Raw genomic sequence first — 25,535 nt, 5'->3', positions numbered from 1 at the left:
TCATCATGAAAAATTCCAATTGGAATTATAAGATTTCTGTGCTCCTCTGGTCACTGAGGAAAGCTCCTTTACTGTAAATTCCTCTGTGTCCCAAGATAGATTTTTAACAAAATAATTAGGGAATTCCTCTGGGGATTCTTTTTGCTACTGGATACATTAAAAATCTTTGTAGCAAATAGGAATATAAAAATAAGAAATTTTTATACCAGGCCGAGAAGACACCTTATTTTTTAAAAAGTGTTTGCTCTAGTATTTAACATTAACAGAATACAATATCTCTGGTCCAGCATGTTCATAAAAATTCCTCTTGATCCCAGACTTCCTGTTTCAAGCCCTGGGTAAATTCAATTTTCTATTTTTAAAGAAGAGATTTATGGAGGAGACATTACATTTGAAAACACTTCTCAGCTAAGACGACTTCTTTGTACTCACTAACAGCATGTTCTTTGTCATATTTAATAAGATACCATCAATGAAGGTTTAGTTAAAATGCCACAAAATACAGCTTTGTCTTACCAAGACACTTATTTTAAACAAAGGAAAATGCTAGTAAACTTCCAGATCACAAAACAAGGGAAGAAATGTTACCATGTCTAGAAATATCAATAAATCTCCTTCAGACAGATATCGCAAGTCAGTATAATTCTTAAGTGTGCAAATATACTGCAAAGAAAGTGAATTAACCCAATGCAAAATAAAATACAAAGAAACCTAACAAATATTTTTTAGAACAAACATCTCAGAGCCCCAGATATCTAACAAAAAAACACTTCCTAGGACTACACGGAGTACAGTATTTTGACTGCTAAGTGAATTAAACCAAATGTTTAAGCTAGAATGACTCCACAACTACATGAAAAGAAAAGGAGTACTTGTGGCACCTTAGAGACTTATGCTCAAATAAATTGGTTAGTCTCTAAGGTGCCACAAGTACTCCTTTTCTTTTTGCGGATACAGACTAACACGGCTGCTACTCTGAAATACAGCTACATAGTTAATCACTCCTGACACTCCCTAATGTGAAAGTTTTTAAATATTTCATTCCAAGAGCACTGAGATAAAGAAATAAATGAGTTTACCGTTTCCAAAGGCATATTTGCTTGAACACACCCAATGTTTGTTTTTTTTGTTTTGAGGCAGGAAGAAAAATGCTGTACCGAGCAAAGTTCATGTATTAACCTGAAAAGGTTTCTGGCTCAGTTCTAAGTTTGTAAAGGCAGCTGCATGCACCTGTGCAGGAAAAAAAAAAATCCTCTTCTCCAACATAGTTCTGCGGCAGATTTGTCCTCCAGAGTGAGCTACTAGAGCAAAATGGCGCATACCAGAGATACACTCAAAAAGGTAGTATGTTTATATAGCCAAAGTATCGCCTCCATCTGTTTAATAAGCTTGTCTACCTTAACTCACAGAAACTGCTAATAAATCCATCTGTTGCTCCTCCCTCAGACGACTGCCTTGAGCGAATGATCAAACTAGTTCTACTACTAACATATGAAAATCAGCAATCATTTAATTCAGAGATTAATATAAGTAAAATCTGAGGCTCTTTTGCTTTGCTATATTTTAAGTATTGGGCAACTCTTTCTATAGTCAAAAGATTTTTTGAAAAATAATACTCTTGCTGCTTGACCAGCCAAGTGCACAATAAACTAATCAAATTTCAGGAATTTCCAGATTCTGGAAGGAACCCCAGTTAAAATTATATATATAAATAATTTGTCAAATTTTTAACCTACTATTGTTATAAGTAACACCTGAAAGAAACTGGAGAAAAAAGATCCCCCCAAATCCTCCCCCCACCACCACCATTTTCTGCATGTACCATATTGTTAAATGCATGGTGTCATTTCTTTCCCTGTACAATAAGTTTCCGTGGGTGCGTAGGTAGGTCTTCCGCAACCAAACTAGGAGTTTTTAAATAGGAAAATATGATTCTAAAACCAAAAATATGGACGGGGTACATTTATTATTTGATTTAAAAACAGAACATACAAAAACCTATCAGACTTCAAGTTGAGTGTCTCAAAAGTAGTTTAGAGAGTTCTCAATTTTAAATAACTATCATGAAAAAAAGGCATGTCCGGAGTAAACAGCAGACCCAATGGTCAGGAAAAACAAAACGAAGTAACAATATATTGCTTAAGAATGTCCAAATAAGAGGTTCCTAAAATTTTTTTAAGTTGGAAAGCCATGTGCCTCTAAAGGAATTACGCAATATCATACACAAACAAAAGTGCAGCCTGTGTCAACAAGCCGTATATAAACCCTTTGTAGGATATTTAAAGAATTATGGAGCTGCATCTTATTACATGTGATTAAATACAGAAGGAGGTGAAGTGTACCACAAAGTGCAGTGAAAGTGATCTTTAGGAATACATCACTACTCCATAATGAATGAGAAACAAAAGATTTCTTTTAAAATCTACAGCTAAAACGTTTAGTAACTACTACCTATCGTGTTTAAGTAAACTTGTGTACTGGATAGCAACACATTATTCAGCCACCCGTATTCTTCTTTAGTTCTAAGATCACTAAGATTCCCACATTATTTTAGTTCTCCTTTTAACACCCAGCATTTGCAATACCTCACAAGCTCCAAAATGTGTTTCCTGGATCAAATTGCCCTTTTTCGTCCAACATTTTTGCCTGTATCTATTTTTTATGGTGGTACTGCATGCAACACTGGCACACAGATTTACTATCTTATTACACTATGCAGGCTCCGTAGGCAGCCCAGCTTCCCCCAACAGGGTCAGCTGATGATCCTGTGCTCTCTTCCTCATACACAAAATAATGTTATTACATGGAAACAATCCAGCAACACAAGCACGCAGTGTCAGGGAAGTGTGGTCAAAACAGGAGTCAAACCTGCAGGGAGTGACTATTACCAGCTGGCACTCTAGTGGCCAGGCATCACTGAGCTCACCTGGACTTCTGCCCTTCTTCAGGATGTTTACCTGCATATATAAGTATTGTGCAGGTGCAAGAGGAAAACTGACTATGCTAGGAGCAACAGAGATCCTTCCATAATTGCCGACAGCATATGCAAGGGCACTCTCCGTGTCATCATCACTGTACCATCCATGAAATACTTTCAACATTTTTTCTCTGTATGCATTGACATTTGAAATTAACATAATTATTCACTTCCTTGTTTGTGCAATACTGTCACTAATCTTATAACTCTGCAAATAGGATGTGTCAGCTAACCTGTGCTTTCTTTACTACAGCTTTAATAGCAGAGAGCCATCTATTAGTCTAGATCTCACACAAACCTAGTATTCTGTGAGATTAATGAGTTTAAATACCCCACAAAAATATTAACAATCCAAATGCTACTCCCCACTAGACTAACCAGATTAGTTTACCCTTTGGGGTTCTAAATGACCCTAAATAAGATTAAACCCACTTAAAAACTATAAAAATACCGCTCTTTGACAAAGACCAAAAATAGTAATTACGTTTATTTGCACCAAGCAATATTTTCCAAACACAGGTGCACAAAGCTGGGCACCGAAATCAGTTAAATGATTTTCACAGATACTGAACAAGTCCCAATATCACTTTTTCAGGCCACCTGTTTAAGCTTTGACGAAAAGCTGTAATTAGTTAGAAAGAATTTGGGCTATGGTAGATTTAGCGGCACATTTATGCCACTCCTATCTCATAACAGAGCACAGAAGGAAAAAACATGATCTGTTTCAGCTGTGATGCTGATACAACCAGGATCTGGGGCATCCAACACATCAAGGAGCTATACACCATAATCCTCTGATTGACATTTTGATTGTCCTTCAGGCAGGCAAGAAGCCTGGCAGCAGCTGTGAATTGTCGTTGGCTTCCAGGCAAGAGGATTATTTCCCTATTTGACATGATTAATAAGAGACAGACAAGTACACTGACAAAATTGGTAACAGCCAGCAAGTCTGGACCAATTTTCCCCCCATCTTTTTCCAGATGTTTTGATGCAGATGAGGGTTTTTGGTAAATTATGTATAATTTGTCTAAAAGCAGCAAGCATTTGAAAATGTACTGAAAAGCTGTCTGGTTTTATCAGAGCTTCTTTACAAAGCTCGACAGCCTCTCGTTACTGTATATTAGAACATCTTATACAACAAGGGCAAGCGATTGGGTGAGGGGGTTATATACAGCTCTTGTCTTCAAATCCTAATCCATCCTAGGTCAGTAATGACAGAGTTATTATACAACATCTGTAGAGTGGGTTATATGACTGGCTCCATCCAATGTATATACACTGAAAAAATCATAAGTGGTCCACATAAAGCATCAAATAAAGCTCCCAAAGCAGCAGAATTTACTCTTTCTTCAAGGATAGGTTTATTGTTCAAAACCTAAACGATCTAATACAAATCTACACAGCTAAGCCAGGTCCTCTTACCTAGCCCCTACAAAGGGCATGTCTACATTTACCATGGATCGACTCTGCAGTGATTGATCCACCAGGGGTCGATTTAGTGGATCTAGTGAAGACCCGCTAAATCGACCACAGATTGCTCTCCAGTCAACTCCGGTACTCCACCAGAACGAGAGGCATAAGGTAAGTCCACAGGAGAGTTTCTCCCGTTGACCCAGCGTGGTGTAGATACCGCAATAAGTCGACCTAAGCTACGTCAACTCCAACTACATTATTCACCTAGCTGGAGTTGTATAACTTAGGTTGACTTAACCCTGTAGTGTAGACCTGGCCTAGGTCTCTTCCTCATAAGGTCGCCACCCCTGCCCACACAACAGGCACCTTTAGGTCTTCTACCTACTTGGTATATGGACAGTCCTTTTCTCTGACAATAGGTTTGAGTCTGGGTCTCTTGCAGGTGCCTTCCTGCTCCCTGCAGGTCTCACTAACAAACTGAACTGTTGGCTGGTTTCTTATCTGATGACTAGATGACCTATAGTCTATCACCTCTTCTTTAGCCTCAAACCCATTATCCATCACATGGGATGTAGTAAATTAGTCACAATTTGGACTAAGGCCAGCTCCCTTAAAGGGCCATCCCACTTTGTGAGGCAGTACCTTTGTCGGTAAACTCCACAAGGAGACGAAGGGGTGTATGGGCCACAAAGACTAAAATTCCCCTTCTAATCATTATGGAGAAATAGTCCCCTCCAGGGGAGAGGCAAAATAGTAAAGTTTGTGTAGCCTGTGCCAATACATTCTGTGAATAAATGGAAGAATTCATAAAAGCAGCCTTACTGATTGCCCTAGAAACTGAGCATTTATCTAGCTATCACACTCAGGCAAAATATCTCCATACACCACCTAAAAACAGTAAACTGGGTTGGAAGAAATTCCTCCATCAACTTCCCTCCCACCTTGTCAAATATCCAAAGTCTCCAAACAGTGAAACCGTATCACTGAAGCCCATTCCTAATTCAGAACACTAATTCTATCTACACAGGCACCAGCATAATTATATACATAAATATATAGAACTAAGCAGACAAATACTAATTTGATTTCAAAAATCTGTTTCTAGTCCAACAAAATCCAGCTGAGAGATTATTCGGTGTCCTAAAGCATCCATATCAAATGTTTCATCGCAGAGGTACAATGAACATATTCAGAACAAAAACTCCATCCACAAACCAAATGAAAACACCTATTTAAAGCCAAACCACACACACACACACACAAAGTAGTAAAAAAAAAAATGAATCTGTTGATGTAACCATAGACCCAAACCAACCCTAGTCACCTCTGCTTTGCAGTTAGTAAGAAAGATGGTATTGTGGTTTAGCCACAAGACCAGTCAGAGACCTGGTTTCTATTCCTATCTCTGCCACTGTCTTCCTGTATGTCATTAGAGAAGTCACTCAGATACCTCATCTATCTAACGATTGTAATAGTTTCACACCACCTCTATAGGAAGGAATAAAAAAACTCACTAATGTTTACTAAGTGCTGTAAATTCAAAGAATTGTATTATATAATAAAAACAAATCTCTGTAAAGTAGCCATCTGTACTTACAGAAAATATGTTGGGCCAAACTGATATTGCAAACTGGAATTATAGCAGCTCATTGTGTTTGTTGTGGTTTTTTGCATTTTCCTTTCTCTCTCAATAAAAAAAAAAAACAGGAGGAAAAAAAAAAGACCACTACTAAATAACTAGATTATCTCAAGAGGAATATTTTGAAAATTCCTCTCAGCATAAAGTGTGGAATTGCCAATCATTTTGCTATTTCAACAACAAATCAAAATAGAAAAATTTACCAAAGTTTAAGATATTTAATGAACTTAAACACTAGACTAATTTCCTGTTAAATTTTAAGACACCAAAACATAGTGATCGGCATATTACAAGTCTGCACCGAGTTCTGTTTTTTAAAGAAACTAAATATAAATTATACTTCACAAGACAGTAAGAAAAGAATCTTGTCTAAACTCTCTTATCATAATTTCTAAAACTGGAAAGGTTAAACCAAAGAATCCTACAGAGACAGTCAAAAATCAGAAAGCACAAAATGAAGTGTCACTTCTCAGCAAGGAATGCTCTGATCTGAACCAGGCAAGTAAACAGCTAGCAGATTAGGCAATCTTCAAATTTCAAAAGTGCATTAGGAACCAACATACATTAAAGATCAAGACCACTACATGGAATATAAGTGATGTAATATACCATATTGGAACAGTTGAGTATTTGACACTGGATTTATCAGTCATCCTACTGGAGGTACAAAGTACTTCGTAAGAAGCAAGCAAAAACCATTTGTGACTCAGGCTAAAATTAGGCATTCCTCTTTCCCCCTCAAGGCTAAAAATAAAAATAAAGCTTCTTTTTAAAAAATTTCACAGTAATATATTTATGTTTTATTTAATTACGTTGTCACAGCAATGCCCCAAGTACAAACAACAGAAAATGGCACAATTGGAAAAAGAAATATACAGACGTAAAACTGAAGTGAAAGTGAATAGACAGCACCATAATTACTTTTAACTTTATTCTGAAACATGAAAAGCATTTTTAAAAAACACTGAAGAATTAGATCAGTAAAAAAATCCAGGTACAATGTCCACAAAAATTTATCTTGATACCAATGTAAATGTTATGCAATTTCAATTAATATATTATTTAAATAATAAATGAGCAGCAATGTGATGGTAGCAATAGACTGAAATTAACACAAGTCACTTACCTTAACAAAATTGTCAGGGAACATGCCCCTTTTTCCATTTAGCTCCCCTTCTAACCATCCTTCCTCTTCTAGTTTTTTCACATTTCTGATGATTTCTCCAACTCGAATTGTTAACTCATCATCATGTATGGCATCATAGTCATACTCCACAATATAGTCAACTGAGAGAAGGAAGAAAAGAAAGAGTCAATGCTTAACTCAGACATGTAGAAATATTAAATGTCTAATTGTATGCACTGCATTAAGTGATTTATACATAAGAGGGACCTCACAATAAAGAGTTCTTTTGACCTATTTTTTTTTTTTAAGTAAACAAGGGGCCAGTTTTTCAGAACCTCACTTCAAATGTTGTACATCTGATTTTGTACACACTCATATGAATGTTCAATTGCCTCCTATGCACATAGATTTTATTATGTGCCTGAAAATAACAGTGCATGTACAGTTCTATTTGCAAAATTGACACTTCTTTGAAAGTTTGGTTCAAGAGAAGTTAATCACAGATTCGCACCAAAAACAAAACACACACTATTCAGTTTAAAATTTGCATAATGTGCATGGAGAAAACAGATTTAACTTGGACGCAGCAAAGTTTAGTCATGGGAACCCTGGCAATATATCTGCATACATCTGTTGCACAAAAACAATGAGAATTGCATACAGCCAACTTGTATCTTGTTTGGTAATAAACAGGCTATTATTTTTTGCCTAGAAATTCTGTTTTATGTCTGATGATTCCATTAAACTACACAAATCACCACCTCATTCACTCATGTCCATTAAGACAGCCTTTCCATTGCCAAGCAGAGTGTTTATACCACTGTGACAGGTTGCCCCCCTGTAAGGGGACACCTGATGTACTGGGATACCACTGAGCCTGCCTGGCCCCTTTACCCTGTCTTGCTGAGCCAGTCTCTTAAACCTCCTCTAGCACACACAAAGGCAGGGCCACACCCAGCTGCAGAAAGACACAGACACTGAGATCAGCTCTGGGAAGATTCAGCTTAAGGGACTTGCCCCAGTACTTGGGTGCCCACCTCCCTTGGAGCGCAGACCCAAAAGGTATATTGTCTTGCGCTGTATAGAAAAATCTGCACAGCGCAAGCTCATAAAAATTCACCCTGTCCCTCAATGTGAAGAGAGATATCCACAGCTTCTTACCTCTCCCCTCCTTCCCCTCCCCCCAAAGATATGGATTGCACAAACAGGGTTATGTTATAAACAAGAAATGTTTATTAATTACAAAAGACAGATTTTAAGTGAATATAGGGGATAACAAAGAACAAAGCAGATTACTAAGCCAATAAAACAAAACACGCAAACTAAGCTTGATTCACTAAAGAAACAGGTTACAAAATGTAATTTCTCACCCAAGATCTTGAATTAGACACGATGCAAAATTTCTGTAGCTTACAGTTCCAGTTATCTCTTCTTACAGACTGGACCCCTGTCTCAGTCTGGACCCACTCCTGCCTTTCCCCTCAGGTACTTTCAGCAGTCTTTCTTCTTGGGTAGGCAATGGAGGAGAGTCCAGATTAACCCCCTCCCCAGCCTTAAAAGGGATTTACCTAAGGCAGGAAACCTTTGATAGATCCCCATCCCTCTACAGAGGAAAAGTACCAGCAGCGTCCAAGGCAGTATTTTGCATCAGGTGACATTATCACCTGACCTTGTGGTATCAAAGTAGCATCCCAGGAAACTCCTCAGGGAAGTGTGAGATTAGTATCTTCAGAGTTCTGCTGTCCTTCTTAAATGCTTCATTCAGGATGATTGCTTACTGTCTGATGGGCGTTTTCCCAAGTACACACACAGGTGTAATTGTTACATAGTCAATATTCCTAACTTCAGATACAGAAATGATACATGCATACAAACTGGATAATCACATTCAGTAAATCATAACCTTTCCAACAATATCTTACATGAGTCACCTTGCATAAAGTATATCTTAGTTATGCCATATTTTTATCATAACCATATTTCTATGAAGAATATGGGGTATAACATCACCCACTCCAGCCTCAGTGTCCTCCACAGTTCAAGATACACATGCAGAAAGGGAGTGGGGGTGAGGGAGAGAGAGAGATTAATAAATTGAGATGGTGGAACTGTAAAGAACCATAAACTTGCCATTTCATCCTCTCCACGCCTAATCTGTGGCTTCACACTGGGATCTTCTTCCATCAATGTATCTTTAACTGATTAACAATGATAGGAAAATGTATGTGTGCGCCACCTAGATACCAGTACCTGGAATTTCTTCCACGATGAGTTCATAATTCCTACCTAAAAATAGTTCTAGCAGAAGTGCTTCTACACCCATTAGTGATTGTAGTTTACCCTTTCCTGCCTGTAGGTTAAATCACAGAAAACCTAGTTAAAAACAGAATTAAACACTGGTGTCAGGAATACACCACAGAGCACAGAATGATCTTCCTTCACAACTACATCTAACAATTCAAAACCAGATGCAGGTGGATTCTTTAAACATAAAAATTTAAGCACTTTTTAATACCTTGAATTCTCGTTAAAAAAAAACAAAATCGGTTCATTTCACCAAAATGAACTATGATCATCATCATAGTAACATGCCCCTGACTCAAGCTTTGGCACTCTCTGCCCCCATACATTTTTTAAAAATCTTTTTGGTAGCAATCACACCATCACATACTACAATAAGGATGAATCTCCCAGTTGAACAAATATGGAAAGTTAACAAGCATACAACAAGATAGGTCTGCACATCCCCATATAACATTGGTTCTGTTATCCAAATTCCCGAGCCCTCAGACTTTCCTTAGGCTTTGTCTACACTGGCAACCGAACGACAAAACTTTTGTCTTTCACAGGTGTTTCCACCCCGCCCCGCCCGAAAGACACAAGTTTTGCCTTGACAAGTGCGAGTGTGAACAGCGCTTTGTCAACGCAAACGCCGCTCGTTGTAAGTGGAAGTTTTTTGTCAGCAGAAGACCCAACAATCAGCAGCTACACTGCGTAACTTTTACTGGCAGGGCTGTGGCAACACAGCTGTGTCGCTAAAAGCTGCGTAGTGTAGACAAAGCCATCGTTTAAGAATTCGAAGCAGGTAATCATTTCAATACACAACCAACACCTAACAATTTTGAAAGCCACACTGCTAGCCTTCGGAGAAGTTTCCTATGGATTTGTGCCAGAAATGCATCATTTCTTTTACACCATTTAGGTGAGTTTGCCAAAACCAAAAACAAGCTGTTAGACAACTCTGACCTTGAGGGAAAGCGTCTAGACTTCCCACTCACCCACCTCAGTCTGCACAGAGAAAAGGCCACAAATAGATACCAAAGTTTTTGGATTTACAGCTCAAAACTGTGCATCTAAATACCTAATTATGTGTACATAAACAGAACTGAGCTATTGGGTGTGAGCAGGAGGTACTCACCATTTCTGGGGAAAAAAAAAAAATCAGTCCACTTTTATTTAGGTGCCTAGATTTAAACATTCAAGTTTGAAAATTTTAGCCATAGCATTCAGTAGAATGAGAAAAGGAGTAATTGTGGCACCTTAGAGACTAACTAATTTATTTGAGCATAAGCTTTCGTGAGCTACCGCTGAGTTCATCAGATGCATTTGATGAAGTGAGCTGTAGCTAATGAAAGCTTATGCTCAAATAAATGTTAGTCTCCAAGGTGCCACAAGTACTCCTTTTCCTTTTGCGAATACAGACTAACATGGCTGCTACTCTGAAACCAGCAGAATGAGAGAATCTCCCACTTTTGTCAGCACTGTTGAGAAAGTTTAAGAAAAAAATTCCATGGCAATGTACTCTTTGGCTCTTCTGCCAAGACTTCACACAAGGAAAACAGATATATTGGTTAGTTGGGCAAAGTAAACACAAACCCTCTAAAATGGACAGAGCAACGCATTTTGCCAAAGCCAAACCACTAAGATTTTCAGCCACAACTGGGCTAGCTAAATTCTACCTGATGGCCTGACGAAAAGTCCTCCATTTATCATCATTATTAATCCCTTTAAAACATCAAGTCTTTAGCAGCCAATTCATCAAAGGGGCTAGTGCAAAGGAGATGGATTATGGCTGTAAAGTGCTAACAGAGGTGAACTCCCCTCTGTCATAAAGCTGACAGATAGCTCCTCAGCCAGCTACCCCACCACTCCTGGGGTAGTGGGCATGCCATAGCGGAGCTCTGCTACACCATGCCAATCCTTCACTGGAATAAGTTAGAGTAGCCTCCAGCCTCCTCTGACTCCTGCCAGGGCCAAACTCGTGCAGAAAACCTGATGTGGTTCCTGGACAGCTTCTCAGAATGATCAAGCTGTAGGTCGGAAGAATATCTGTGCTGAATTTTCAACAGTCCCATCTTGTCAATTAAAATGCTCACAACCAACATACATCTGACACCACCTCCAAAAAAAAGCTCAAGACGACATGACTTGATGTTCCTGATATTTCTGAGCATTGTTTTAATATTGATTTTTAACCCTTCTAGCCTTTCATATAGCAGCCAACAAAAGGAGCACAAACCCAGATTTTAAAAAAGTCCTTTGCATGACTGCTTTAAAGGACTTTTGAGTATCCCTGCAGTGATGATTATTTATTTTAGTACTTTCTCAAAGCTCCTACTAAGCTATTTAATAAATTCTGCTGAAACATTTAGCTATTCTAGGAAAGTGGAAATAAGCGTCACCCATCAAAAATAAGATGTTTTAGCTCTTGAATATGAGTGAACCTTACCTGAAGGTTTTCAGAAACTAGGCCCTCTCTGAAACTATTCAGCTGATTAAGGAGCTAGCTAGATCTCACCGCTGCCCTGCTGCAGCAGCATTCAGGGGCTGGTCCTGACACCTGGAGCTCCTGTTCTGACACCCACAACCCTCATTCTGCGATAATGTGGCCTGCTGGGCCCTTCTCTGTTTCATCATTCTGTGAACCGGATGCTTTAGAAATAGGTTTGCCACATTATGATCAACACTTATGTTCCAAGTGCACATATAGTCTAGATCAGTTTGCTGAATGGGTGGGTGTCTGAAATGTTATTTTAAATAAGGAATGTGGTTCAAGGCCATTGAGAAATTAAGCAGCAAAGAGGTATTTAAATTTGGCAACCAGTGGAGGACCATATTGGTTTGATATATTTTACTACCCTATTCACTGTTGCTGACCTGTAGCACAATCCAGATTAATTGATTACATGTAACATTAAGAACATTTCAACTACACTGAGCTGCATGTTACCAAGCAGTGTTTGTAATCAAAATGGAAAGAGAAAACCTTACGAATGCCTATGTAGCAGGGCTTGTCAGACTGATAAGTAATTCTTCTTGGAGGGATATTCTGGCATTAAATGTCAGTAAGATACTCTATTTACTGAATAACTGAGCTGTCACTATAAACTCCTTAACATTTCGGAGATTGTATTATTTAATAATAATTTATCCCATCTTTGGCTTTTAAAATATAGCCTATATCACTTGCCTACTGTGAAGAAAAGTATAGCTACTAGGATTGTTCCTTAAGATAAAAAGATAATGCAAAGAAACAAAAAATAGCTAAACTCCAATGGGAATGTTTTTGACAGAACACACAAAGAGAATAGCACAAATGAATAATTACAATTTCGGCTATGGATATCAGACAGTTGAGAGAAGAGTCTCCTACTGGATGGCATTTTGCTGCCATCCCAATAAGACAAAAAAGGAATTATCAGCACTCATCACTAGACAACTTAAGGGAGCAATATCCTTGATCAGCTGTTCAAACCTGGCAGTTATCAAAAGTGGTTACCATCCAACAATTGTTACATGGGCTACAAAATAGACGTTATCATTCTGCAGCTGACAGGGAAGTCCACATCCTAACCACATATCCCATAAGATAGTCCTTACCCTTGTTGAAGGGTCAGGTTAAGCCTAATTCCAATTTTACATTGGTGTAAATGCAAATCAATCAGATTTATTATGCACGTGGCAACTAAGCTCTTCTGGAGTGAGAGAATAAGTATCTACAACAAGGTTGGGGAACAAGAGGCAGAGTTTATGATTGCCTTTCTACTCCCCCTAACCTTAACACATGTGCACAGTGCCTGATAGGTGGCTCCAGCCAACACTAGAGCCACATCTACACTACCACTCATGTCGGCAAAACTTATGTCGCTCGGGGGGGGGGGGGGGGGGGGTCCACACCCCTGAGCGACATAAGTTTTGCCGACATAAGTGATAACCTGCACAGTGCTATGTTGGCAGGAGAGCTTCTCCCGCCAGCGTAGCTACCGTTACTCACTGGGAGCGGTTTATGGCAATGGGATAGAGCTCTCCCATCAACATAATTAGAGTGGTTACACGAGGGATCTTACAGCACCGCAGTTGCATCAGTACAGCTGTGCCTCTGTAAGTTCTCTAAGGTAGACGTAGCCTAGGTGGGTCTTCCAAGCCCATTCCTTTCTTGTATGTCAAATAGAAAATTTTAAAACAAAACAGATTTTCAAACTAATGTCCCTTTAAATCAAAGCAAACAGTATATTGAGACAGAAGGAACAGCACATTCACCTGTAGCACAGTCAATCACTCACTGAATGTACGTTATGGCTTGTTGTAATAGTTATCAAAGACAAAGTAGCACCCTATATACACACACACAAGGGAGTTCTACTTTGTCTTTGATAACTATTACATGAATAACTCTGTAGATTCTATTTACTAGCTTTCTGAAAACCACCCTGATCCAAAACATTTTAAAATAAAGGCACAAACTTACTACTACTTTACTTTTCAACCTCAACTCTTACCCATGACAATGGCTACTATTTTATGTCTTTTACTATGCAAGGTTATGAAGTAGAAGCCTGACTACTGCCAACTTCCCCTTTTGATTAAATACTTTGATATGCAATATGCTTACATTGATGTTACCTCCAAAAAGTGTGGGGGGGGGGGGCTGTTAGAATCTAAGGTAATTGTTATTGTGGTGTTCTCTAAGGCGTAACATTTTATATTACATGAGGTATGTAAATTATGTAACTCGGCTACAGTTATTTTAAGAACAATGCCCTTTTTTCATTATTTTATGTAGTCTAATTTTAAACGTTTTATACATTTTTATAAGGGAGCTGGAGTATGTTTTCTAACTCACTAGCACCAACATGTTCTCTTTCAATGTTTGGACACATTGTGGTTCTGACAGGTGACGTAAGTGATTCCATTAAAGCATTCACTGAAATTTCTCAAGCATCTTATTTTACATTCACATGTGACATGCAGTTATACAGTAGCCGGCCAAGTTTGTGGCAATTTAATGTTAAACACTGGACATTTTTCTCAAGAACAACTTTCCATTGCTCAGCCACAAGGATCCTAAGAGTCAGTTCTAAGATGACATGATCCCTGGCCAACTCTATTCGCTGACTTAGTGATAAGGCAGAACGAAGTTCTGCTTTTTTGGATGTCTGCCATTCTTCCTCTGCTCTGTCTGATAGACCAACACCCACCCTACCGCAGGCATTTTCTGTTTGTGCCAGCATTTCCTCTTTCAGTGACAGCCTGCCTAAAAAGGGAAAATAAAAACAAGTATAGGGGATTACTAGCTAGACAACTCAAACCAAGGAATCTTGAATTTAGTTGCTATAAAGCTGGTCCATCTGAAATCCACCCTGGATTTTGCCTGGCACTTTTTAGGTCACCAGGAATGTATCAATGACCTACCCAATAAATGACTTGAGTTACAATGAAATTTTAGGAAGACAACATGTCTAATAAAGGTGCTGGGAAATTTGGAGATGAGCGAGTAAACGGAGGAGACTGAACAATAATATATCATATACATCAAACTGCCTACATTAAAACAAAACCAAAACATATGCCTTTCCCCATGATTTAAAATTGGCTAAACAACATGAAGCAAAGAACTCCCTGAAAATTTTTACTGCACTAGCTAACTCAAATAGCAAATTTTCAAGTTGGCTTCAGGACGACGAGCAAGCAGATTGGGAGAGAAATTAAAGGCATCACAGAAGTTTGTGAAATGTTTCTGAGCAGCCTTCCAGAGATAAAACAAGAGATAGATGGTTCTTTCCATCCTATGACTTGCTCTCAATTTTGTAAAATGCACCTTGTGTGTTCTGTTGGAGCATATACACTTTTAAACACACTAAAAACAAAAAAGTTAGCAATAAGAACTACAGGACCATCTCCCAAAAGCTAACCACTCCTTAAACCAGACCCTCAGAGAAACCCTAACTATACAGATGTGCCTTACAGCATACTCTGAAGGTCAAACTCTCACTTCCAAAACCAGCAGGGGGAAGAGAATTCTAGCTGAGCATTCCTCACTGGAGAGACTTCTAAATTGTGAGCCTCAGCTGCTCTCAACAGCAGCCAGAATATAACCCAGAAAATGTTTTGTAGATCTCAACCAAAACTTGAATTGCACTCAAAGCTATCCAGCAGCCAGTGCACACTCAGGAGAACAGAGATCAGATACTGCATGTGAGAAATTCTGCTAAGTGGAAAGCGGTATTGTGCAGTTTCTTCAGTTGGAGTCCCAAGTAGAGCTCAATGCAAGACACACATGGAGATGAGAGAGGAATTGGTAACTATGGGGAGGGTCAAATGTGTGAGAAAATATCACAAATTCTATCAAATGAAGGTGGAAAACTTACTGGTTTTATATCAAAAGAAAGCCAAGAATACCAAGGGTTCCATAGGATTGCAAGTTGTGTTAACAAAAGGTGGCCATATCTGCTCAAACACCGGCTCAGATACTGTAGTGTAGAGAGCCTCATACCTCCTCTACATTTTATTTGTCTGTCTGTGAAAGCCTTCTAGGTGACTCTCAAAATTGCTTAAATGGAACAATGCCAAAAAACTTTGGAGAATAATAAAAAACGTCAACATTTATGGTTACCGGCCAATGGAAACTGCAGAGCCCGTGCTCAGGGTGGGGCAGGCGCAGCGCGCAGAGCCGCCTAGCCACACCTCTGCCTGGGAACAGCAGGGACAGGTCAATGCTTGTGAGGATCCACCCGAGGTGAGCACCCCCTGGATCTGGCACTCCAAAACCCCTCTCATGCCCCAACTTCCTGCCCTGAGCCCTCTCCCACACCTAAACTCCCTCCCTCTTAGTTAACCAGAATTCTTCACTTACCAGCATCCCCCATTCCCCCAACATGCCGGATAAAAAGAGCTTTCACCGTATTTTAAGTTACTTATAAACTTCCCAAAAATACTTTTGAAGCTGAAATTTCTCTTGCTTAGTCTTAATCAAAAGTGAATATTTTTAGAAAGTCTTATAAAATCTATGTGGCTGTTTGAGTTACACCCCATTGGTTCTCATCTTTTCCATATCATGACCCAATATTAGAACCAAAAAATGTTTCAGGGCCCCCCCCCATCTAGCCATAGTGACCAAGAGAGTGATCATGATCCCCAGAGTAGGAACCCAGGAGTTATACAAATGTGAATTAAAAGTTCTTTCCTGTTAAAAAGCATCTGTAAAGCTTCTTCCACCCTCTGAAAACAACTGCTTTGATAGAAGATCCAAAATTTGGCACATATCTAATTCAGAATGACAACTAGTATTTTTGCCTTGTTTACAAAAATCTGGTGTTGATGCTTTTAAATTTTCATAAATTCATTTCATATTGAGCGTGGGAAAAGTGTTCCTTCCATTTCCAGAAACAAAAATCATGCAATGCTCTGAATGTTCCTAAGCTGTTGACCTTTGAAAGGTCCCAAAGTATATTTATTTGATTGTGCAATCATTAATAGGGGACGTGTTTCTAAAAGACTTCATATTCAACTGAGGGCACCACTCTATTGTATATACCAAGTTTATATACCTACAGTAGTGCATATGTTTTTAGGCAGGGTAGACTGTTCCTCACACTTTCCATTCCACGCTCACCCTGTTTCACTTTTCAGTTTGTTACCTGTGTGATGGCTTATAAAAATTAAGTCAATGGCACAAAACCAAAACAAATCAGATATGAAAGTGCTTCCTGGTAGTCTCAAAATGGTTTGGGCCCCACTCCTACAAACACTTACACATCTGAATTTATTGGCACTATTCAATTGTGAAGTTATCTATTTATGCTAAAGTTAATCATAGCACTAGGAATAAGTGCTCGCAAGGCCACAGTCAATCAGCCTGTTCCGAGAAATGTCCTAGGCTTATTGATTCTCTGGTAATAGTGGTGGGATTATATCTCATAGTTTCTAAAACGTTCTGCCTAATGATCAAGTGGTAGATTATGCTCTACAAGAGATCTGGGTTTCATTCCTGCTTCTATTATCTCAGCTTTATGCTAGATGCCAGAACTTCCAAAAATCAGGCCAGTTATTTAGGCACATAAATACAGACTTGGATGCCACAAGATAGGCGCTTCTTGTAGTTGCGGCCAAGATTGTGAAGTTGATATGAGTCCTTTTGACTCTGCCCCCTTTCGTATTAGAATAAGATTTCATGTCATGTGTTCAGACATGAGACTATGCAATATATAATTATACAATTACTAAGAACTACATTTAAAAAAAGTTCAGGACTCAAAGTTTAACAAATCTACTAACTACAGAAAATACCAAAGATCAGTGGGCCACACCCACTGGGGTCCAAGGACATGACCTTGGTGGGAAGTTTAGCATGTTCTCTTTGCTCCTTGGAGATTGCAGTCCAGTTATAGTGCTATTCTTGCCCTCTACTGAGAGCACCTCACTCACCATCTTTTGTAACAGTCTTATTTAAAGTGGTGTTCTTCCATCATTGTTGTAAATCCACATCTCCAAGAGGCTGTAGCTAATTTGATGGAAGAATTCTTCCATCAACCTAACAGTGTCTACACTGTGGCTTAGGTCGGCTTAACTACATTGCACAGGACATGAAACTTCTCACAGCCCTGAGCAACACAGATAAGCCAAACTAACTTTATAATGTACGCCAGTCCTTACTCTCTTTCCCTATAATCCTACACTGATAATGCTGTACACTGGGATAGTACTGCTCATGTTTTTCAGACCTCTCATACAAAAATCCTATATTTTCATAAGAGATTCTGCCCTCACCCTCCTTTATAGATACCAATTCGATTCTTGTGATGAAGTTATGCAGCAGTTTTCTGCACAAAATGCAATAGAGCAGCTAGCTTATGCACATGTAGCCTTGCATTTTCTTTGGAATTTCTATTATTCTTCAGTCAATTAGGGATGTTGTATAGCTAAGGATTTTTTTAAATATTTAAATGTTTGGAGGCACTCTTCAAAAGGAAGAAATGTTCATTTATCCCTCACTTTATCTTGCATTGAAACATGGTTAACATATGCACCTTTGGCGTAAGGCCAACAAGGGATTAGTCTCTCTCAGGTATTGCTGAGGCACCTACCTTGGTTGTATCTGAATGTCATTAACTCACCTGAAAGCAAGCACAGGTGAAATGTAAATGAAATGAAACGTAAGACCATTAAGCTAAAACCAATGCAAGACGACACTGCTTAGGCCACTTTGAGCTTACAATACAAAACATCTTGCTCTCCCTTCATAGTAGTCATCTCACAAACCACCTGGAAGTATCTGCTGAGTTAAGTCTGCATAAGTCTATTAACTTTATAGAAGTCTTCTCTTAGTGAATGGGAAATCAAGACCACCAAGGCTCAGTGCACTGTCACACAATGTAATGCCTCATATTTGGAAGTTACTCAAAGTCTCTACCCTGAAGACCAGTGCTAGACACTGTGAGTGAGATGCTATGGGAGACCCATAATGTATTGGTACAGCAATGGTTATAAGGCAAACTGTGCATAGACTTAGCCCTGGTCTACACTAGGAGTTTAGGTCGAATTTAGCATTGTTAAATAGATGTAAACCTGCACCCGTCCACACGATAAAGCCCTTTTTCTCGACTTAAAGGGCTCTTAAAAATCGATTTCCTTAATCCACCTCTGACAAGTGGATTAGCGCTTAAATCGGCCTTGCCGGGTCGAATTTGGGGTACTGTGGATGCAATTAGACAGTATTGGCCTCCGGGAGCTACCCCAGAGTGCTCTATTGTGACCGCTCTGGACAGCACTCTCAACTCAGATGCACTGACCAGGTAGACAGGAAAAGGCCCGCAAACTTTTGAATTTCAATTTCCTGTTTGCATGGTCACCTGCAGCTTGCCACGCTGGCCAGAGCTCATCAGCAGAGGTGACCATGCAGAGCTCATCAGCAGAGGTGACCATGATGGAGGCTCAGAAACACAAAAGAGCTCCAGCACGGACCGAACGGGAGGTACGGGATCTGATCGCTGTATGGGGAGAGGAATCAGTGCTATTAGAACTCCGTTCCAGTTTTCGAAATGCCAAAACATTTGTCAAAATCTCCCAGGGCATGAAGGACAGAGGCCATAACAGGGACCCAAAGCAATGCCACGTGAAACTGAAGGAGCTGAGGCAAGCCTGCCAGAAAACCAGAGAGGCAAACAGCCGCTCCGGGTCAGAGCCCCAAACATGCCGCTTCTATGATGAGCTGCATGCCATTTTAGGGGGTTCAGCCACCACTACCCCAGCCATGTTGTTTGACTCCTTCAATGGAAATGGAGGCAACACAGAAGCAGGTTTTGGGGACGAGGAAGATGATGATGAAGTTGTAGATAGCTCACAGCAAGCAAGCGGAGAAACCGGTTTTCCCAACAGCCAGGAACTGTTTCTCACCCTGGACCTGGAGGCAGTCCCCCCCGGACCCACCCAAGGCTGCCTCCCGGACCCGCCAGGCGGAGGAGGGACCTCTGGTGAGTGTACCTTTTAAAATACTATACATGGTTTAAAAGCAAGCATGTTTAATGATTAATTTGCCCTGGCATTTGCCGCTCTCCTGGATGTACTCCCAAAGCCTTTGCAAAAGGTTTCTGGGGAGGGCAGCCTTATTCCGTCCACCATGGTAGGACACTTTACCACTCCAGGCCAGTAGCATGTACTCGGGAGTCATTGTAGAACAAAGCATTGCAGTGTATGTTTGCTGGCATTCAAACAACATCCGTTCTTTAGCTCTCTGTGTTATCCTCAGGAGAGTGATATCATTCATGGTCACCTGGTTGAAATAGGGTGCTTTTCTTCAGGGGACATTCAGAGGTGCCCGTTCTTGACGGGCTGTTTGCCTGTGGCTGAACAGAAATGTTCCCCACTGTTAGCCGGATGAGGGGCTAGCCACATGGTGGGGGGAGGCAAAATGCGACCTTGGAACGAAAGCACATGTGCTGCATATGTAATGTTAACAGCAAGGTTTACCGTGAAAGAGTGTAGCCATTGTTCTAGAAAATGTGTTTTTAAATACCACTGCCTCTTTTTTTTTCCTCCACCAGCTGCATGTGTTTCAAGGATCACAGGATCTTCTCCTTCCCAGAGGCTAGTGAAGATTAGAAGGCGAAAAAAACGCACTCGTGATTAAATGTTCTCTGAGCTCATGGTGTCCTCCCACACTGACATAGCACAGACGAATGCGTGGAGGCAGACAATGTCAGAGTGCAGGAAAGCACAATATGACCGGGAGGAGAGGTGGCACGCTGAAGAGAGTAAGTGGCGGGCTGAAGAGAGGGCTGAAGCTCAAATGTGGCAGAAGCATGATGAGAGGAGGCAGGATTCAATGCTGAGGCTGCTGGAGGATCAAACCAATATGCTCCAGCGTATGGTTGAGCTGCAGGAAAGGCAGAAGGAGCACAGACCGCCGCTACAGCCCCTGTGTAACCAACCGCCCTCCTCCCCAAGTTCCATAGCCTCCTCACCCAGACGCCCAAGAATGCGGTGGGGGGGCCTCCGGCCACCCCACTCCAGAGGACTACCCAAGCAACAGAAGGCTGGCATTCAATAAGTTTTAAAGTTTTAAACTTTTAAAGTGCTGTGTGGCCTTGTCCTTCCCTCCTCCACCACCCCTCCTGGTCCTTCTCTCCTCCACCACCCCTCCTGGGCTACCTTGGTAGTTACCCCCCTATTTGTCTGATGAATGAATAAAGAATGCATGAATGTGAAGCAACAATGACTTTATGCAAGCGGTGATCGAAGGGAGGAAGGGAAGGTGGTTAGCTTACCGGAAGTAGAGTGAACCAAGGGGCGGGGGGTTTCATCATGGAGAAACAAACAGAACTTTCACACTGTAGCCTGTCCAGTCATGAAACTGGTTTTCAAAGCTTCTCTGATGCGCACCGCGCCCTCCTGTGCTCTTCTAACCGCCCTGGTGTCTGGCTGTGCGAAACCAGCAGCCAGGCAATTTGCCTCAACCTCCCACCCCACCATAAACGTCTCCCCCTTACTCTCACAGATATTATGGAGCGCATAGCAAGCAGTAATAACAGTGGGAATATTGGTTTCGCTGAGGTCTAAGCGAGTCAGTAAACTGCGCCAGCGCGCTTTTAAATGTCCAAATGCACATTCTACCACCATTCTGCACTTGCTCAGCCTGTAGTTAAACAGCTCCTGACTACTGTCCAGGCTGCTTGTGTATGGCTTCATGAGCCATGGCATTAAGGGGTAGGCTGGGTCCTCAAGGATAACTATAGGCATTTCAACATCCCCAACAGTTATTTTCTGGTCTGGGAATAAAGTCCCTTCTTGCAGCTTTTGAAACAGACCAGAGTTCCTGAAGATGCGAGCGTCATGTACCTTTCCAGGCCATCCCACGTTAATGTCGGTGAAACGTCCCTTGTGATCCACCAGTGCTTGCAGCACAATTGAAAAGTACCCCTTGCGGTTTATGTACTCGCCGGCTTGGTGCTCTGGTGCCAAGATAGGGATATGGCTTCCGTCTATGGCCCCATCACAGTTAGAGAATCCCATTGCAGCAAAGCCATCCACTATGACCTGCACATTTCCCAGGGTCACTGCCCTTGATATCAGCAGATCTTTGATTGCGTTGGCTACTTGCATCACAGCAGCCCCCACAGTAGATTTGCCCACTCCAAATTGATTCCCGACTGACCGCTAGCTGTCTGGCGTTGCAAGCTTCCACAGGGCTATTGCCACTCGCTTCTCAACTGTGAAGGCCGCTCTCATCTTGGTATTATTGCGCTTCAGGCCAGGGGAAAGCAAGTCACAAAGTTCCATGAAAGTGCCCTTACACATGCAAAAGTTTCGCAACCACTGGGAATTGTCCCAGACCTGCAACACTATGCGGTCCCACCAGTCTGTGTTTGTTTCCCGAGCCCAGAATCGGCATTGCACCACATGAACCTGCCCCATTAGCACCATGATGCCCACATTGGCAGGGCCCGTGCTTTGAGAGAAGTCTGTGTCCATGTCCTCATCACTCATGTTACCGCGCTGACGTCGCCTACTCGCCCGGTATCGCTTTGCCAGGTTCCGGTGCTGCATATACTGCTGGATAATGCGCGTGGTGTTTAATGTGCTCCTAATTGCCAAAGTGATCTGAGCGGGCTCCATGCTTGCCGTGGTATGGCGTCTGCACAGAAAAAAGGCGCGGAACGATTGTCCACCGGTGCCCTGACAGAGGGAGGGGCGACTGACGACATGGCTTACAGGGTTGGCTTACAGCGAATTAAAATCAACAAAGGGGGTGCTTTGAGAGAAACTGAATGGCCCCCTCAAGGATAGAACTCAAAACCTCAAGGATAGAACTCAAAACTGGGTTTAGCAGGCTGTTGATTTCACAGAGGGAAGGAGGGAGGGAGGAGAAAATGAATACAAAACGAATCTGGTCTGTTTCTTGTTTTGAGCCACTTCATCTATCTTTATACATCTTGCTGGCAGCAGACTGTGCAGTACGACCGCTAGCCATCGTCAACACCTGGGGGCTCGGTTGAAGACGGTGCAGTATGACGACTAGCCAGCATCTTCTGCTGGCTGGAGGTTAAAAGACAGTGCACTGCCAGTAGGACTGAATCGCCACGAGACGAAACTTAAAAGGGAAATGACCTGGCTGAGTCACTCCCATGTTTGCCCAGGCGCCCGATTAAAAGAGCACCCAGGACTATGTCGATGATGGCTACCAGTCATACTGCACTGTCTGCTGCCAAAAGGCAATAAACTGCTGCTGTGTAGCAATGCAGTACCACGTCCGCCAGCACCCAGGAGACATACGGGTGACGGTTAGCTGAGCGGGCTCCATGCTTGCCGTGGTATGGCGTCTGCACAGGTAACTCAAGAAAAAAGGCGCAAAACGATTGTCTGCCCTTGCTTTCACGGAGGGAGGGAGGGAACGGGGGCCTGACGATATGTACCCAGAACCACCTGCCACAATGTTTTAGCCCCATAGGCACTGGGATTTCTACCCAGAATTCAAATGGGTGGCGGAGACTGCAGGAACTGTGGGATAGCCACCCACAGTGCAACGCTCCGGAAGTCAACGGTTGCCTCGGTACTGTGGACACACTCCGCCGACTACATGCACTTAGAGCACTTGTGTGGGGACACACACAATCAACTGTATAAAACCGTTTTCTACAAAACCAACTTCTCTAAATTCGACCTTATTTCGTAGTGTAAACATACCCTTACAGAAAAGACCCTGCCAAAACCAGCATTACCATCAGATGGGCTAAACCACTGAAAGACAAGAAACAGATCAAACCATTTCATGTGATCCATGTCCTCTCAATGGTTTCTTTCCTTCTTGCTAATATCTTACACCTTGTCTGTGTTATAGAATTAATGTTACTGACATTAAGAACACAACAAAACATTAGTGAAATTATTGATCAGAAGAGCCAACAAGTACTGTAAAGAACCAACAGTTCTATATGAGTGAGTTTTTTTCAAAAATATGTTTATTAAAATGTGCTGGTTAAACAAATGTGACTGTCTCTAATCTCTGTTTTTTGAAGTTATGCAGAACAGCACTGATTTATTTGAAGAACCACTACTCTTTAGAGAAATGCAATCTATACCTATATCTATAGCACTGATATTTTCTAAAGTCTTGAATAGACATTCTCTAAACAATGCTGATTGGCTGTTTGCTCCAATCTCAACCTCTTCACCTCAACCTCACACTTTATTAGCCCTTCTTCCTCCTCTGCTCTCTCACTTCCCCTGTCCCGTCTTTGTTTAGCTTATCCCTGCCTAACAAAAACTATCCAAAAATATATAAGAAAAATAACGGAACTAACAATGTTTGCCACCACCACACTGCTCACTCTGCTTGTGTGTTACATCCCTTTCTCCTATGCTACATCTGTTTAGTTTATTTAGATTGCAATCTCTCGGGGCAGGAACTATCTATTGTCTCTATTTGTACAGTGCCTAGCACAACGGGCCCCTTCTCAGCTGGTGGTAGGAACTACCTTAATAAACATTACTAATAATCGATCAGCTGTTAACTGACTACACAGTGTTACAATACCTACAATGCAGAAGAACTGTGATTCTCAGCAGTCTAACTCAAGATTTTAAAAACATCACAATATTTTCAACATTATATGTTAGAATTGTTTCATGAGATGCATACACGCTATTTGGTCATGAGATATTGGACTTTATTCACAACATTCTTATTACTCTCTCACACACCAACCAATTCTGACATGAAGATGGCCTGCCAATATTTTGCAAATCACTGAAGTTATATGAAAAAATTACTTTATGAAATGTGTAAACTGAAACTGGAAGCAGCTTTTAGAGAATATAAAACAGTTTTCCAGTTCACCAACTTCAGACAGTAGATATTAAAAAAAAATTATATCTGAGTTATTGATTCTAGTCTGACCTGTATTATCTGTTCAATACAGATTGAACAGAACAGTACTAGGTACATTAGACTATCAATTCTAGTGTACTTAATGAAAAAAGACAGTAAACAAAATACTGGTTTGTTTTTCAAACATCCAATATTATGGTGCAGCAGTAATGTTTCAAAACACCAGTGATCTCAGCAGCGTTAAGGAAAAATAACTTCCCAAATGCACGGAATGTGTGACAGTCAGATGCACTGATCTATTGGTACGAAAGCATATGAGGCCACTGTTAAGGTTTTGCACTAAGTACAGGGTTGATTAAGTGAGGTATGTACTGCTTGTGTGTATCTATTGGAATGCATTAAATTAAAGTCTTACGGCTTGTTGAAGTATGTTATCAACTATGCTGCAGGCAATATGAAGGTGGAAGAGATTCACAAGTCTTCCCCTTAAATTCTTATTTCCATACTTAAGGTTTTTGGGTGCCTGAGATGTGCCTTGACACAACCTTAACTTTCAATAAACATGGTTTTCTAACACTGTAGTCTGCCACAAATGCATTTGTTATATAAAAGGAAAGCTACAAATCCCACTTTTTTCAGTGGTATAGGCATATAATTTTAGCCCTGATATTTCACAAGCTGAAGAACCTTAAAATTATCACCTGTTTTCCTGTCTAGGTGGGCTTTATTCCAGTATTTTATAAAACAAGTCCTGGACCAATACATTAATATTTGAATT

General features: G+C 40.8%; 1 protein-coding gene across 2 annotated transcripts in view; it reads right to left on the bottom strand.

Annotated features, from left to right (window-relative positions):
- LOC102940628 (CD2 associated protein) overlaps nucleotides 1-25,535 on the bottom strand; it is a 150,478-nt gene that overhangs the window by 112,027 nt on the left and 12,916 nt on the right. For both annotated transcript variants that reach the window (XR_006289334.1, XM_037893947.2), the window contains exon 2: nucleotides 7,156-7,316. Coding sequence is in view for 1 of the 2 variants with exons in the window: in XM_037893947.2 (XP_037749875.1) it covers nucleotides 7,156-7,316 (161 nt within the window). In the remaining variant the exon portion in view is untranslated. The remainder of the gene's footprint in view (nucleotides 1-7,155; nucleotides 7,317-25,535) is intronic.

The sequence above is a fragment of the Chelonia mydas genome, chromosome 3 (genome assembly GCF_015237465.2).
Source record: "Chelonia mydas isolate rCheMyd1 chromosome 3, rCheMyd1.pri.v2, whole genome shotgun sequence".
Classification (NCBI taxonomy): Eukaryota; Metazoa; Chordata; order Testudines; family Cheloniidae; genus Chelonia; species Chelonia mydas.
Note: the sequence above shows the minus strand (reverse complement) of the source record. Positions and strands in the feature narration are given on the sequence as shown.